This window comes from Struthio camelus, unplaced genomic scaffold (genome assembly GCF_040807025.1).
Source record: "Struthio camelus isolate bStrCam1 unplaced genomic scaffold, bStrCam1.hap1 HAP1_SCAFFOLD_110, whole genome shotgun sequence".
NCBI classification, from domain to species: Eukaryota; Metazoa; Chordata; class Aves; order Struthioniformes; family Struthionidae; genus Struthio; species Struthio camelus.
In genome coordinates, this window is record NW_027182627.1 from 38,713 (window position 1) to 53,682 (window position 14,970).

A 14,970-nucleotide genomic window follows, 5' to 3' on the forward strand; every position below is an offset into this window, starting at 1 on the left:
CTCCTCTTTGGAAAACACGGTTTATTCCCGGCCGGGGGGGTCACGGCGTCTCCATGCTCTCGCCTTCTGCAAGGGGGCGGGGGGGCGGTGAGGGCCTCCGTGTCCCCCCCCCCGTGTCCCCCAATGTCCTCCATGTCCCCCTGTGTCCCCCAATGTCCTTCCTGTCCCCCCATATCCCCCCATGGCCCCCAATGTGCTCCATGTCCCCCCGTGTCCCCCCATGTCCCGTGTCCCCCAATGTCCCCCCATGGCCCCCAATGTCCCCTGTGTCCCCCCGTGTCCCCCAATGTCCTTCCTGTCCCCCCATGTCCCCCCATGTCCCCAATGTGCTCCATGTCCCCCTGTGTCCCCCCATGTCCCGTGTCCCCCAATGTCCTTCCTGTCCCTTATGTCCCTCCATGTCCCCCCCATGGCCCCCAATGTCCCCTGTGTCCCCCCGTGTCCCCCAATGTCCTTCCTGTCCCCTATGTCCCCCCATTGTCCCCCATGTCCCATGTGTTCCATGTCCCCTCATGTCCCCCTATGTCCCTCCATGTCCCCCCCATGGCCCCCAATGTCCCCTGTGTCCCCCAATGTCCTTCCTGTCCCCTATGTCCTCCCATGGCCCCCAATGTCCCCCAATGTCCTTCCTGTCCCCTATGTCCCCCCATGTCCCCCCATGTCCCACGTGTTCCATGTCCCCTCATGTCCCCCTATGTCCCTCCATGGCCCCCCCATGGCCCCCAATGTCCTCCATGCTCCCCACGTCCCCTCGTGTCCCCCACGTCCCTCCATGTCCAACGTCCTCTCTGTCCATGTCCCCCCACGTCCCTCCACGCCCCCCAATGTCCTCCACGCTCCCCATGTCCCCCCACATCCTCTGTGTCCCTTCGCGTCCCCCCACGTCCGTGTCCCCCATGTCCCCTCGCGTCCCCCATGTCCCCCCACGTCCCTCCACGTCCGCTCGTATCCCCATGTCCCTGTTTCCCCTCCCATCCTCCGTGTCCCTCCACGCCCCCCACATCCCGTGTCCCCTCGCGTCCCCCCCCGCGTCCCCCCCCCGCGTGTCCCCCGCTCACTGAGCTCGTTGAAGAGGAACGCCTCCTGGTACTCCTTCATGTACTGCGTCGAGCGCGACTCGTCCAGGAAGAGCGAGTAAACCCGCTTGATGTCCTCCACCTGCACCTCCGCCCCCTGCCGCCCCCGTGAGCCCCGGCGGCCGGCGGGCCCCGGCGTCCGGGCGCCCGCCCCCGCCCCCAGGAGGGACCCCGGCGGCCGGGCGCCCGCCACGCCGCCCCCGGGACCCCGGTGTCCAGCCCTGCACCCCCCAGGAGGGACCCCGGCGGCCGGGCGCCCGCCACGCCGCCCCCGGGACCCCGGTGTCCAGCCCTGCACCCCCAGGAGGGACCCCGGCATCCGGGCGCCCGCCACGCCGCCCCCGGGACCCCGGTGTCCAGCCCTGCACCTCCCAGGAGGGACCCCGGCGGCCAGGCGCCCGCCACGCCGCCCCCGGGACCCCGGTGTCCAGCCCTGCACCCCCCAGGAGGGACCCCGGCATCCGGGCGCCCGCCACGCCGCCCCCGGGACCCCGGTGTCCAGCCCTGCACCTCCCAGGAGGGACCCCGGCGGCCAGGCGCCCGCCACGCCGCCCCCGGGACCCCGGTGTCCAGCCCTGCACCCCCCAGGAGGGACCCCAGTATCCAGGCGCCCGCCACGCCGCCCCCGGGACCCCGGTGTCCAGCCCTGCACCCCCCAGGAGGGACCCCGGCATCCGGGCACCCGCCACGCCGCCCCCGGGACCCCGGTGTCCAGCCCTGCACCCCCCAGGAGGGACCCCGGCGGCCGGGCGCCCGCCACGCCACCCCTGGGACCCCGGTGTCCAGCCCTGCACCCCCCAGGAGGGACCCCAGTATCCAGGCACCCACCACGCCGCCCCCGGGACCCCGGTGTCCAGCCCTGCACCCCCCAGGAGGGACCCCGGCGGCCGGGCACCCGCCACGCCGCCCCCGGGACCCCGGTGTCCAGCCCTGCACCCCCCAGGAGGGACCCCGGCATCCGGGCGCCCGCCACGCCGCCCCCGGGACCCCGGTGTCCAGCCCTGCACCCCCCAGGAGGGACCCCGGCATCCGGGCGCCCGCCACGCCGCCCCCGGGACCCCGGTGTCCAGCCCTGCACCCCCCAGGAGGGACCCCGGCGGCCGGGCGCCCGCCACGCCGCCCCCGGGACCCCGGTGTCCAGCCCTGCACCCCCCAGGAGGGACCCCGGCATCCGGGCGCCCGCCACGCCGCCCCCGGGACCCCGGTGTCCAGCCCTGCACCCCCCAGGAGGGACCCCGGCATCCGGGCGCCCGCCACGCCGCCCCCGGGACCCCGGTGTCCAGCCCTGCACCCCCCAGGAGGGACCCCGGCGGCCGGGCGCCCGCCACGCCGCCCCCGGGACCCCGGTGTCCAGCCCTGCACCCCCCAGGAGGGACCCCGGCGGCCGGGCGCCCGCCACGCCGCCCCCGGGACCCCGGTGTCCAGCCCTGCACCTCCCAGGAGGGACCCCAGTATCCAGGCACCCACCACGCCGCCCCCGGGACCCCGGTGTCCAGCCCTGCACCCCCCAGGAGGGACCCCAGTATCCAGGCACCCACCACGCCGCCCCCGGGACCCCGGTGTCCAGCCCTGCACCCCCCAGGAGGGACCCCAGTATCCAGGCACCCACCACGCCGCCCCCGGGACCCCGGTGTCCAGCCCTGCACCCCCCAGGAGGGACCCCGGCGGCCGGGCGCCCGCCACGCCACCCCTGCGACCCCAGTGTCTGGGCCTCCACCCCCCCCAGGAGGGACCCAGGTGTCCAGAGAGCCCCCAGGGGGGACCCAGGCGTCCAGGCACCCGCCGCGTCACCCCCAGCACCCCAGTGTCTGGGACTGCACCACCCCAGGAGGGACCCTGGCGTCCGGGCACCCACCACGCCACCCTCGGGACCCTGGTGTCCAGGCCTCCACCCCCCCCCCCCCCCCCCGGAGGGACCCAGGCGTCCGGACACCCGCCGCGTCACCCCCAGCACCCCAGTGTCTGGGACTGCACCACCCCAGGAGGGACCCAGGCATCTAGGCACCCACCGCGTCACCCCTGGGACCCCAGTGTCCGGGCCTGCACCCCCCAGGAGGGACCCAGGAGGGACCCAGGCATCCGGGCACCCACTACACCACCCCCCAGCACCCCGGTGTTTGAGCCTCCGCTCCCCCAGGAGGGACCGAGGCGGGGCCCAGGCGTCCGGGCAGCCACCGCCGGGAGCCCGGTGGCGGCGGGGCCCAGGCGTCCGGCGCACCTTGCGCTTGCGGGCCACCAGGCTGGCGGCGGTGATGAGCTGGATGGCGTAGCGCAGCGACGTCTCCAGCCCGATGCGGGTCAGCACCGAGTAGGCGTCTTCCGTCATCTCCACGTCCTCCTCCTCGCACCTGCGGGTGGGGGGCACCCAGGGGGCTCGGCGGGTGGGGGCTACGGGGTGCTGCTGGGGTCGGGGGAGGGTGCTGTTGGGTGCCCCAGGTGTCTATGGGTGCCGTGGGGTGCTCGGGGTGTCGTGGGGAGCCATGGGGTGCTCAGGGTGTTGTGAGGTGCTCAGGGTGTCCATGGGGGCTGTGGGGTGCTCAGGGTGTTGTGGGGTGCTCAGGGTGTCTGTGGGGGCTGTGGGGTGCTCAGGGTGTTGTGGGGTGCTGTTGGGTGCCCAGGGTGTCGTGGGGAGCCATGGGGTGCTCAGGGTGTTGTGGGGTGCTCAGGGTGTCTATGGGGGCTGTGGGGTGCTCAGGGTGTCGTGGGGTGCCATGGGGTGCCCAGGGTGTCGTGGGGAGCCATGGGGTGCTCAGGGTGTTGTGGGGTGCTCAGGGTGTCGTGGGGTGCTGTGGGGTGCTGAGGGTATCATGGGGTGCCATGGGCTGCCCAGGGTGTCTATGGGAGCCATGGGGTGCTCAGGGTGTTGAGGGGGTGTTATGGGGTGCTCAGGGTGTCATGGGCTGCCATGGGGTGTTGCGGGGTGCCCAAGGTGTTTGTGGGATGCCCAGCGTACCTATGGGGACCATGGGGTGCAGGGAGGACTCTGGGGGGGGCTGTAGGGTACAGAAGCTAGTGTGGGGTGCCTATGGGGTGCCTATGGGGTGCCTATGGGGTGTCTCAGAGTGCGTACAGGAGCTGTAGGGTGCCCAGGGTGCCTATGGGGGCTGTGGGGTGCAGGGGGGCCCGGGGGGGTGCTGTGGGGTGCCATGGGGTGCCCAGAGGTGACTGCTGTGGGGCACAGCAGGACCCAGGGGTGCTGTAGGTCACAGCGGGACGTCAGGGAGCCGCTGGGGGGGTCCCATGGGACCCCGGGAGCCCTGGCGGGACCCCAGGGGGCTGCCGTGGGTCACGGGGGGACCTCGAGCAGGCGCCACGCGACACCGCGAGGTGCCGGGGGGGCCCGGGGTGGGCAGACAGCACGGTGGGGGGCAGGCAGTGCAGTGCGGGGGCGCAGTGGGGGGCGGGGGGCGCCGTGGGGAGGGGTCCCCACCGGATCTTGAGGATCTGCTTGGTCTCCTTGTCGCTGTAGGGCGCCGTGGAGATGATGAGGAGCCGGTCGAGCAGGTCGATGGGCAGCCCGTGGGGGCTCTGGTAGTTGGTACCCCGAATCCTGAAGGGGGGTTGGGGGGACAACACAGAAGGGTCAAGGCGGGGGGGGGGGGTCTCACAACCCCCCCACCCTGCCCGGGGCGCCCCCCCCGGCCTCACCGGGTGATGCCGCGGTTGGTGGCCATGATGAGGACGGGCGCCATGTCGCTCTCCAGCGCCCGGTTGAGGAAGGAGAAGCACTCGATGTCCAGCATGTGCACCTCGTCGATGAAGAGCACCTGGGCGGCGGGGCGGTTGGGGAGGGGGGCTGGGGGGGGGGGGCCCCCCGCCGCGTCCCCCCCCCCCGCCCCGCGTCCCCGCTCACCCCCGGGATGACCTCGGCTTTGCCTTCCTCCCGCCACTCGGCCACTTTGGCGTTGATCTGCTCCCGCACCTCCGTCTTGATCTCGCCCGTGTCGCCTGCGGGGGGGGGGGGGGGGGCCGTTGTGGGGACGGCCGGGGGCCGTTGTGGGGGCCGGGGGGCGCTTAGGGGGCAGCTATGGGGGGATGGAGGCACTTAAGGGGCAGCCAGGGGTACTTAGGGGGCAGCCAGGGGCACTTAGGGGCAGTTATGGGGGGATGGAGGGCACTTTGGGAGCAGTGGGGGGCAGTTGTGGGGGCCAGGGGTACTTAGGGGGCAGCCAGGGGCACTTAGGGGCAGTTATCGGGGGATAGAGGGCACTTTGGGAGCAGTGGGGGGCAGTTGTGGGGGCCAGGAGGTGCTTAGGGGGCAGCCGGGGGTACTTAGGGGCAGTTATGGGGGGATGGAGGGCACTTTGGGAGCAGTGGGGGGCAGTTGTGAGGGCCAGGGGGCGCTTAGGGGGCAGCTGGGGGCAGCTATGGGGGGAATGGAGGCACTTAAGGGGCAGCCAGGGGTACTTAGGGGGCAGCCAGGGGCACTTAGGGGCAGTTATGGGGGGATGGAGGGCACTTTGGGAGCAGTGGGGGGCAGTTGTGGGGGCCAGGGGGTGCTTAGGGGGCAGCCGGGGGTACTTAGGGGCAGTTATGGGGGGATGGGGGGCACTTTGGGAGCAGTGGGGGGCGGTTGTGGGGGCCAGGGGGCGCTTAGGGGGCAGCTATGGGGGGATGGAGGCACTTAAGGGGCAGCCAGGAGTACTTAGGGGGCAGCGGGGGGCAGTTACGGGGGGATGGAGGCACTTGGGGGCAGTTATGGGGGTACCTAGGGGGCATCTGGGGGGATGGAGGCACTTATGGGGCAGCCAGGAGTACTTAGGGGGCAGCGGGGGGCAGTTACGGGGGGATGGAGGTACTTAGGGGGCATCTGGGGGGATGGAGGCACTTAGCGGGCAGCTGGGGGCGATCATGGAGGGCTGGGGGCAGTTATGGGGGGCCAGGAGGCACCTAGAGAGCAGCCGGGGGCAGTTATGGGGGGCCGGGGGGTGCTTGGGGGCAGCAGGGGGCGATTGTGGGGGGCCGAGGGCAGTTATGGGGGGGATGGGGTACTTGAGAGGAGAACCAGCAAGGTGTAGGGGGTGCTGGGGGGCAGTTGGGGGGGCTGGGGGCAGTTAGGTGGTATCGGGGGCAGTTGGGGGTCCCAGGGGCCGTTGGGGGGTATCCGAGGACGGCGCGAGGAAGCCCTGGGCTGGGCAGGGAGCACTTGGGGGGCATCAGGGGCAGTTTGGGGGTACCAGGGCAGTTCGGGGGTACCGGGGGGCAGTCGGGGGTACCTCAGAACAGCGCGAGGAAGCCCCGGGCTCAGCAGGGAGCAGTTGGGGGGTGTCAGGTGGTACCAGAAGTCAGTTAGGGGGTACTGGGGGCAGTTTGGGGATACTAGGAGCGATTAGGGGGGTACTGGGGGCAGTTGGGGTGTACCGGGGGTGGTTGGGGGTATTAGGGGTGGTTGGGTGTACCTAAGGACAACGTGAGGAAGCTTTGGGCTGGGCAGGGAACAGTTGGGGGGTACTGGAGACAGTCGGGGGGTATGGGAGGCACTCCGGGGGTACCGGGGGGCAGTCGGGGGGTATCAGGGGTGATCGGGTGTACCTAAGAACAATGTGAACAAGCTTTGGGCTGGGCAGGGAGAAGTTGGGGGGTACTGGAAGCAGTTGGGGGGTACCAGGGGGCATTCGGGGGGTATCAGGGGTGTTTGGGTGTACCTAAGAACAACATGAGGAAGCTTTGGGCTGGGCAGGGAGCAGTTGGGGGATACTGGAGACAGTCGGGGGGTATGGGAGGCACTCCGGGGGTACCGGGGGGCAGTCAGGGGGTATCAGGGGTGATCGGGTGTACCTAAGAACAACATGAGCAAGCTTTGGGCTGGGCAGGGAGCAGTCGGGGGGTACCAGGGGTGATTGGGTGTACCTAAGAACAACGTGAGCCCAAGCTTTGGGCTGGGCAGGGAGCAGTCGGGGGGTACCGGAGGCAGTCGGGGGGTACTGGGGGACAGTCAGGGGGTACCAGGGGGCAGTCAGGGGGTATCAGGGGTGATCGGGTGTACCTAAGAACAACATGAGCAAGCTTTGGGCTGGGCAGGGAGCAGTCGGGGGGTACCAGGGGTGATCGGGTGTACCTAAGAACAACGTGAGCCCAAGCTTTGGGCTGGGCAGGGAGCAGTCGGGGGGTACCGGAGGCAGTCGGGGGGTACCGAGGGACAGTCAGGGGGTACCAGGGGGCAGTCGGGTATCAGGGGTGATCGGGTGTACCTAAGAACAACGTGAGCAAGCTTTGGGCTGGGCAGGGAGCAGTCGGGGGGTACCGGAGGCAGTCGGGGGGTACCGAGGGCAGTCCGGATGTACCGGAGGCAGTCGCGGGGTACGGAGGGGGACGGTACCGGAGAACAGGGCGAGGAAGCCCTGCGTGCGGCTGTTGATGACGTCGATCTCGTGCAGCGAGACGGTGTGCACCACCTCCTTGCGCTTCTGCAGCTCGCCGTCGGGGCACTGCACGAACTTGGTCTGCGGGGAGGGGGGGGACACACACACACACACACGAAAACGCCACCGGGTCAACCCGAGGCGCCCCGAAAGCGGCCCGATCCGCCCCGAAACCCGCCCGCCGGCGCCCACCTGGGAGCCCATGGCGTCGTAGTCGCGCGCCCGGGTGAAGGAGCGGCCCAGCTTGGTGATCTTGCCCGTGGCCTTGTCGATGGTGATGACGTCCCTGCGGCCGGGCCGGGGGCGCTGGCGGCGGTGGGGGGGGCCGCTCGCGACCCCCACCCCACACGCCGCCCCCGTTTTGGGGTGGCCCGCACCCCGTTTCGGGGCTTTTTTTCCCCGTTTCGGGGCTTTTTTTCCCCGTTTCGGGGTTGCCCCATCCCGTTTTGGGGGTCGTTTCCCCGCTTTGGGTCCCCTTTACTCCACTTTGGTACTCTCCTGCCCTGTTTTGGGGTCTCATTCCCCAGTTTGGGGTCCCCTCGCCCTGTTTTGGGATCCCCCCACCCCGTTTTGGGGGTCCTTTCCCCATTTTGGGTCCCCTTTACTCCACTTTGGCACTCTCCTGCCCTGTTTCGGGGTCCCCTCGCCCCAGTTTGGGGTCCCCTCGCCCCATTTTGGGGTCCCCTCGCCCCATTTTGGAGTCCCTCACCCTGTTTTGGGATCACCCCACCCCGTTTTGGGGGTCCCTTCCCCATTTTGGGTCCCCTTTACTCCACTTTGGTACTCTCCTGCCCTGTTTTGGGGTCCCTTTCCCCATTTTGGGGTCCCCTCACCCCATTTTGGGGGTCCTTTCCCCATTTTGGGTCCCCTTTACTCCACTTTGGTATTCTCCTGCCCTGTTTCAGGGTCCCTTTCCCCATTTTGGGGTCCCCTCACCCCATTTTGGGGGTCCTTTCCCCATTTTGGGTCCCCTTTACTCCACTTTGGTATTCTCCTGCCCTGTTTCAGGGTCCCTTTCCCCATTTTGGGGTCCCCCCACCCCGTTTTGGGGGTCCCTTCCCCATTTTGGGTCCCCTTTACTCCACTTTGGCACTCTCCTGCCCTGTTTCGGGGTCCCGTTCCCCGGTTTAGGGTCCCCTCGCCCCATTTTGGGGTCCCCTCACCCTGTTTTGCGATCCCCCCACCCCAAATGGGGGTCCCTTCCCCATTTTGGGTCCCCTTTACTCCACTTTGCTACTCTCCTGCCCTGTTTCGGGGTCCCGTTCCCCAGTTTGGGGTCCCCTCACCCCATTTTGGCATTCCTTTCCCCATTTTGGGGTCCCGTTCCTCATTCCAGGCCCCCATTTTGGGGTCCCGCACCTGTTTCAAGGTGTCCCCAGCCTGTTTTCGGGTGTCCCTAGCCCTGTTTTGGGGTCCTCCAGCTGGTTTTGGGGTGAGCCCCTCCTATTACAGTGACCCAACCCTGTGTCAGGGTGTCCCCAGCTCTGTGTCAGGGTGTCCCTGGCCCTGTTGGGGTGTCCCCAGCTCTGTGTCAGGGTGTCCCTAACCATGTCAGGGTGTCCCTGGCCCTGTTGGGGTGTCCCCAGCCCTGTGTCAGGGTGTCCCTAACCGTGTCAGGGTGTCCCCAGCTCTGTGTCAGGGTGTCCCTGGCCGTGTTGGGGTGTCCCCAGCCCTGTGTCAGGGTGTCCCTGGCTCTGTTGGGGTGTCTCCAGCCACATCAGGGTGTCCCTGGCCCTGTTGGGGTGTCCCCAGCCCTGTGTCAGGGGGTCCCTGACTGCGTCGTCAAGGTGTCCCCAGCCTGTTTCGGTGTCCTCAGCCCCGTGTCAGGGTGTCCCCAGTCCTGTATCAGGGCGTCGCCAGCTGCATCGCGGTGTCCCTAGCCCCACGTCAGGGTGTCCCTAGCCCCGGATCGGGGTGTCCCCAGCCCCGGATCGGTGTATCCCCCGTGTCGGGGTGTCCCCGGCGCCACTCACCCCTCCTGCACCTTCTCACGGGTCAGCAACTCGACTCGGGGTCCCCAGCCCCGTGTCGGTGTCCCCGGCTGCGCCGGGGTGTCCCCAGCCCCGTGTCGGGGTGTCCCCAGCCCCGTCGGGGCGTCCCCGGCGCCACTCACCCCGCCTGGACCTTCTCGCGCGTCAGCGACTCGATCATCTTGGTGCCCAGGTCGTAGATGGTCTCCATCTCCGTCGTCTTCAGCGTCAGCTTCCCCACCTTGGCGCCCTGCGGGGACGGCCACCGCGCTGCCGCGCCCCCCGCCACGTGTCCCCGCGCCCCTGCCACCTCCGCGTCCCCGTGTTCCCTCAGCCACCCGCACGTTGCCTCCTGCCACCTCCGCGTCCCCCGTGCCACCTCCGTGTCTCTGTGTTCCTCTGGTCACCTCCGTGTCCCTGTGTCCCCCCTGCCACCTCCACGTCCCCATGTCCTCTCAGCCACCTCCGTGTCCCCATGTCCCCCCCAGCCACCTCCGTGTCCCCGTGTCCCCCCTGCCACCTCCACATCCCTGTGTCCCCCCTGCCACCTCCGTGTCCCCATGTCCTCTCAGCCACCTCCGTGTCCCCCTCGGCCACCTCCACGTCCCCGTGTCCCCCCTGCCACCTCCGTGTCTGCCCTGGTCACCTCTGCGTCCTCCATGTCCCCACCACCACCTCTGTGACCCCCCAGCTACCTCCATGTTCCCCCCAACCAACTCCATGTCCCCCCTGTCCACCTCCATGTCCCCGTGTCCCCCCCAACTACCTCCATGTCCCCCCTGGCCACCTCCATGTCCCTGTGTCCCCCCAACCACCTCCGTGTCGCCCCCAACCACCTCCATGTCCCCCCCGGCCACCTCCATGTCCCCCCTAGCCACCTCTGCGTCCTCCACGTCCCCCCAGCCACCTCCATGTCTCCGTGTCCCCCCCCGTCTACCTCCATGTCCCCATGTCCCCCCCAACCACCTCCGTGTGCCTCCCAACCACCTCTGTGTCCCCCCCGGCCACCTCCATGTCCCCATGTCCCCCCCAACTACCTCCATGTCCCCCCTAGCCACCTCCATGTCCCTGTGTCCACGCCGGCCACCTCCATGACCCCGCGTCCCCCCCAACCACCTCCATGTCCCCCCCAACCACCTCCATGTCCCCCCCGGCCACCTCTGTGTCCTCCATGTCCCCCCAGCTACCTCCATGTCCCCGTGTCCCCCCCAACCACCTCCATGTCCCCACCACCACCTCCATGTCCCCCCCGGCCACCTCTGCATCCTCCATGTCCCCCCGGCTACCTCCATGTCCCCGCGTCCCCCCCAACCACCTCCATGTCCCCCCCAACCACCCCCGTGTCCCCGTGTCCCCCCCGGCCACCTCCATGTCCCCATGTCCCCCCCAACCACCTCCATGTCCTCGTGTCCCCCCCAACCACCTCCATGTCCCCCCCACCACCTCCATGTCCCCCCCGGCCACCTCTGCGTCCTCCATGTCCCCCCGGCTACCTCCATGTCCCCGCGTCCCCCCCAACCACCTCCATGTCCCCCCCAACCACCCCCGTGTCCCCGTGTCCCCCCCGGCCACCTCCATGTCCCCATGTCCCCCCCAACCACCTCCATGTCCCCGTGTCCCCCCCAACTACCTCCATGTCTCCCCCGGCCACCTCCCTGTCCCCGTGTCCCCCCCCCCGCGTCCCCGCTCACGGTGCCGGTGGCCGGCCGGTCGATCTGGATCTCCACCACTTCGCCCTCGATGATCTCCGTCTCCTCCCTGCGGGGCCGAGAGCTGAGCGGGGGCCGCCGCCGGCCCCGGGGTGGGGCGGGGGACGGGGCCCAGGCGTCCCCGAGGGGCCCCGGCGTCCCCGAGGGGCCCCGGCGTCCTCACTTGATGCGGACGCCGATGGAGCGCCGGAAGGCCTGGGTGAGGGCCTCGGTGCGGCTCATCTCCAGCGAGAAGATCTCGCTGCCCGCGATGGCCGTGAAGGGGGTGTCGGGGCCCAGCGCCTGCGCCATGCCTGCGGGGGGGGGGGGCGGACACGCGTGTCAGCCCAGCGCCCACGCGTGTGCGGGGGCGGGCACGCGCACCCGGGAGCGGCACGCGTGGGAGGGCACGCGGCGGCGGGGCCCAGCGCCCGCGGCGGGCGGGCAGGGGGGCGGGCACGTGTGTCAGCGCCGCGCACACGCGTGTGCGGGGGGGGTGGACACGCGTGTGCAGGGGGGGGTGGGTGGAAATGCTTGTGGTGGGATGAACACGCGTGTGGTGGCCCGTAGCGTCCCCGCGGCGGCAGGGCCGAGCGCCTGCGTGGGGGGGTTGAGACACGCGTGTCAGCGCCGCGCACACGCGTGTGCGGGGGGGACGAAAACACCCGCGGGGGGGGCCGACACGCGTGGGCGAGCACGCGGCGCCCCCACGGGGACAGCCAGCGGCGGGGCCCAGCGCCTGCGCCGTGCGGGCAAGGGGGCGGGCACGCGTGTCAGCGCGGCGCACATGCGTGTGCAAGGGCCGACACGCGCGTGAAGGGGCCGACGCGCGCGTGTGCGGCCCCGTAGGGCACGGCGGGGCGCTCGGGCGCCTCCGGACAGCGCGCAGGCGTGCCGGCGCGGGGCACACGCGTGTCGGCGCGGCGCACACGCGTGTGCGGGCCCTACCCATGGCGATGGCGGTCTTGCCGGTGCCGGGCTGCCCGGCGATGAGCACGGCTCGGCCCGCGATCTTCCCCTCCTTGATCATCTCCAGGATGACGCCGGCCGCCCGGCGCGCCGCCAGCTGCCCCACCATGCCCTGCGACACCTTTGGGGGGGGGTCCGGGGGGGTGGGGGGTCGTGGGAGCGCCGACCACCCCCCAAAACCCCCCCCAAATCCACCCGGGACCCCCCCAGAACCTCCCTGACCCCCAAAACACCCCAAAACCACCCCCCGGCGCGCCGCCAGCTGCCCCACCATGCCCTGTGACACCTTTGGGGGGGGGTCCGGGGGGGTGGAGGGTCGTGGGAGCGCCGACCACCCCCCAAAACCCCCCCCCAAATCCACCCGGGACCCCCCCAGAACCTCTCTGACCCCCAAAACACCCCAAAACCACCCCCCGCGGCACGCCGCCCGCTGCCCCATCGTGGCCTGTGAGAGCTGGGGGGGGTGGGGACCCCCAAAATCCCCCCAGGACCCCCCACATCCACCCCAGGGCCCCCTAAAATGCCCCCCTGCACCCCCAAGTTGCTCTAAAACCTCCCCAAACCCACCCCAGGCTCCCCCCAGACCCCCAGGGAGCCCCCAAAAGCACCCCAGGACCCCCCCAAGGCACCCAGGGACCCCCCCAAAAGCACCTCAGGACCCCCCCCACCCCCCAAGGCACCCAGGGACCCCCCCAAAAGCACCCCAGGACCCCCCCAACCCCCCTCCAAAGCATCCAGGGACCCCCTAGAAGTGTCCAGGACCCCCCTGAGCCCCCCCCAAAACCCCCAGGGACCCCCTAAAACCACACCTGGCTCCCTCTAAGACCCCCCCAAACCATCCCAGGGCCCCCCAGGACCCTCAGGGCCCACCCACGACCGCCGGAGACCCCCCAAAACCAGTCCAGGCCCCCCCCCAAAAGCCTCCCCAAACCACCCCAGGATCCTCCTGCCCCCCCTAAGACCCCCAGAGCCCCGCCCCGGCACCTCTAAGACCCCCAGGGACCCCCAAAACCCACCCAAGGCTCCCCCGAGCCCCCCCCAAACCCCTAGAGCCCCCCCCAACACCCCAAATCCCTGGACACCCCCCCCAGACCCCTCCCCCGGTACCTGCCGGGGCTCCAGCGCGTCGTCCAGGCCCAGGCCGCGGATGTGGGAGTGGGCGCCTGTGGGGTGGGGGGGTGGGGATTTGGGGGAGGCCCGGACCCCTCCCCCCGGGTGGGGGTCTGCCCCCCCCCCAAGGATTTGCTCCCCCTCACAGTAGGGATTTCCCCCCACGCTGTGATTTCTGCCCCTCCCAGGGAGATCCCCCCCCCATAGGGGTATTTACCCGTCTTCAAGGCTCGGGTTTCCCCCCCCCCATAGCAGCGTTTTGACCCCCCCGGGGGGGCTTTTGCCCCCGCCACGTGGGGATTTGCCCCCTCCCCGGGGATTTGCCCCCCCCCCCGGCGCTCACCGATGCGCTCGATCCGCGTCACATCCCGCACCTCGGGCACCTTCGTCGTCTGGGGGGGTCGGGGGGGGTCAGAACCCCCCCCAACCCCAGATCTCCCCCCCCGGATCTGCCCCCAGACCCCCCCCAATCCCTTGCTGCCCCCCTCCATGGTCCCTCGTATCCCCTCAGCCCCCCCCGAGCCCCCCAGATCCCCCCTCCCCTCCTGCCCCCCTCAGACCCCCCTGAGCCCCCCCAGACCCCTCCATTTCTTCCAGCCCCCCATCCCCTCCTGCCTCCCCAGACCCCCCCAGACCCCCTATCTCCTCCAGACCCCCATCCCCTCCTGCCCCCTCAGAACCCCCTGAGCCCCCCAGACCCCCCTGGACCCCCCATCTCCTCCAGCCCCCCCAGGCCCCCCAGAGCCCCCATCTCTTCCTGCCCCCCCGAGCCCCCCAGACCCCTCTGAGCCCCCCCAGACCCCCCCATCCCCTCCTGCCCCCCAGAACCCCCTGAGCCCCCCAGACCCCCCATCTCCTCCAGACCCCCCCCGGGCCCCCCATCCCCTCCTGTCCCCCTGGACCCCTCAGACCCCTCTGAGCCCCCCAGACCCCCCTGGACCCCCCATCTCCTCCTGCCCCCCCCGAGCCCCCCAGACCCCCCTGGACCCCCCATCTCCTCCTGCCCCCCCCGAGCCCCCCAGACCCCCCTGGACCCCCCATCCCCTCCTGCCCCCCTGGACCCCTCAGATCCCTCTGAGCCCCCCCAGACCCCCCTGGACCCCCCATCCCCTCCTGCCCCCCTGGACCCCTCAGACCCCTCTGAGCCCCCCCAGACCCCCCTGGACCCCCCATCTCCTCCTGCCCCCCCCCGAGCCCCCCAGACCCCCCTGGACCCCCCATCTCCTCCAGCCCCCCAGGCCCCCCATCTCCTCCTGCCCCCCCCCCGAGCCCCCCAGACCCCCCTGGACCCCCCATCTCCTCCAGCCCCCCCAGGCCCCCCATCTCCTCCTGCCCCCCCGAGCCCCCCAGACCCCCCCATCCCCTCATTCCTCCCCCCCCCCGGGCCCCCCTCAGCCCCCCGGGCCGGGCCGGGCCGCACCGCCGTTGCCATGGCGCCGCCCGCTCCCGCTCCCGCGCTCGCGCTCGCCTCGCGTTCGCCCGGCGGAAGTGACGCGCGGGGGGGGAAGGGGAAGTGGGGAAAGGGACCGCTCCGGCCGCGCCGCTCGATGGTGCGCGGTCCTCCAGCCCCGCCGGGGGGGCTGCCCCATGGGCTGCCCCGTAGCCTGCCCCATAACCCGCCCCATAGCCCAACCTGCCCCATAACCCGCCCCATAGCCTGTGCTATAACCTACCCCATAGCTCAGCCTGCCCCATAGCCCACTCCATAATCCGGCCTGCCCCATAACCTGCCCCATGACCTGCCCCACAGCACAGCCTGACCCATAACCCGCCCCATAACCTGCCCTATAAGCTA

The 14,970-nt window shown here is 70.8% G+C and overlaps 1 protein-coding gene across 2 annotated transcripts; it reads right to left on the bottom strand.

Annotated features, from left to right (window-relative positions):
* Position 1: 1 nt before the first annotated feature.
* On the bottom strand, positions 2–14,695 carry RUVBL2 (RuvB like AAA ATPase 2). 2 transcript variants are annotated; one of them, XM_068929257.1, is made up of 15 exons: positions 14,596–14,695; positions 13,519–13,567; positions 13,173–13,228; positions 12,045–12,186; positions 11,281–11,410; positions 11,100–11,166; positions 9,552–9,658; positions 7,631–7,724; positions 7,396–7,519; positions 4,930–5,024; positions 4,725–4,843; positions 4,507–4,626; positions 3,295–3,424; positions 1,059–1,173; positions 2–66 (listed from the first exon to the last, which is right to left on the bottom strand). In XM_068929257.1, the coding sequence occupies exons 1-15, from the start codon at positions 14,605–14,607 to the stop codon at positions 41–43; spliced, it is 1,386 nt and encodes a 461-aa protein (XP_068785358.1). In that variant the 5' UTR covers positions 14,608–14,695; the 3' UTR covers positions 2–40. The 2 variants fall into 2 exon arrangements, with proteins under 2 accessions (XP_068785358.1, XP_068785359.1); XM_068929258.1 differs by having other exon boundaries at positions 1,059–1,158; positions 14,596–14,675.
* Positions 14,696–14,970: the final 275 nt, after the last annotated feature.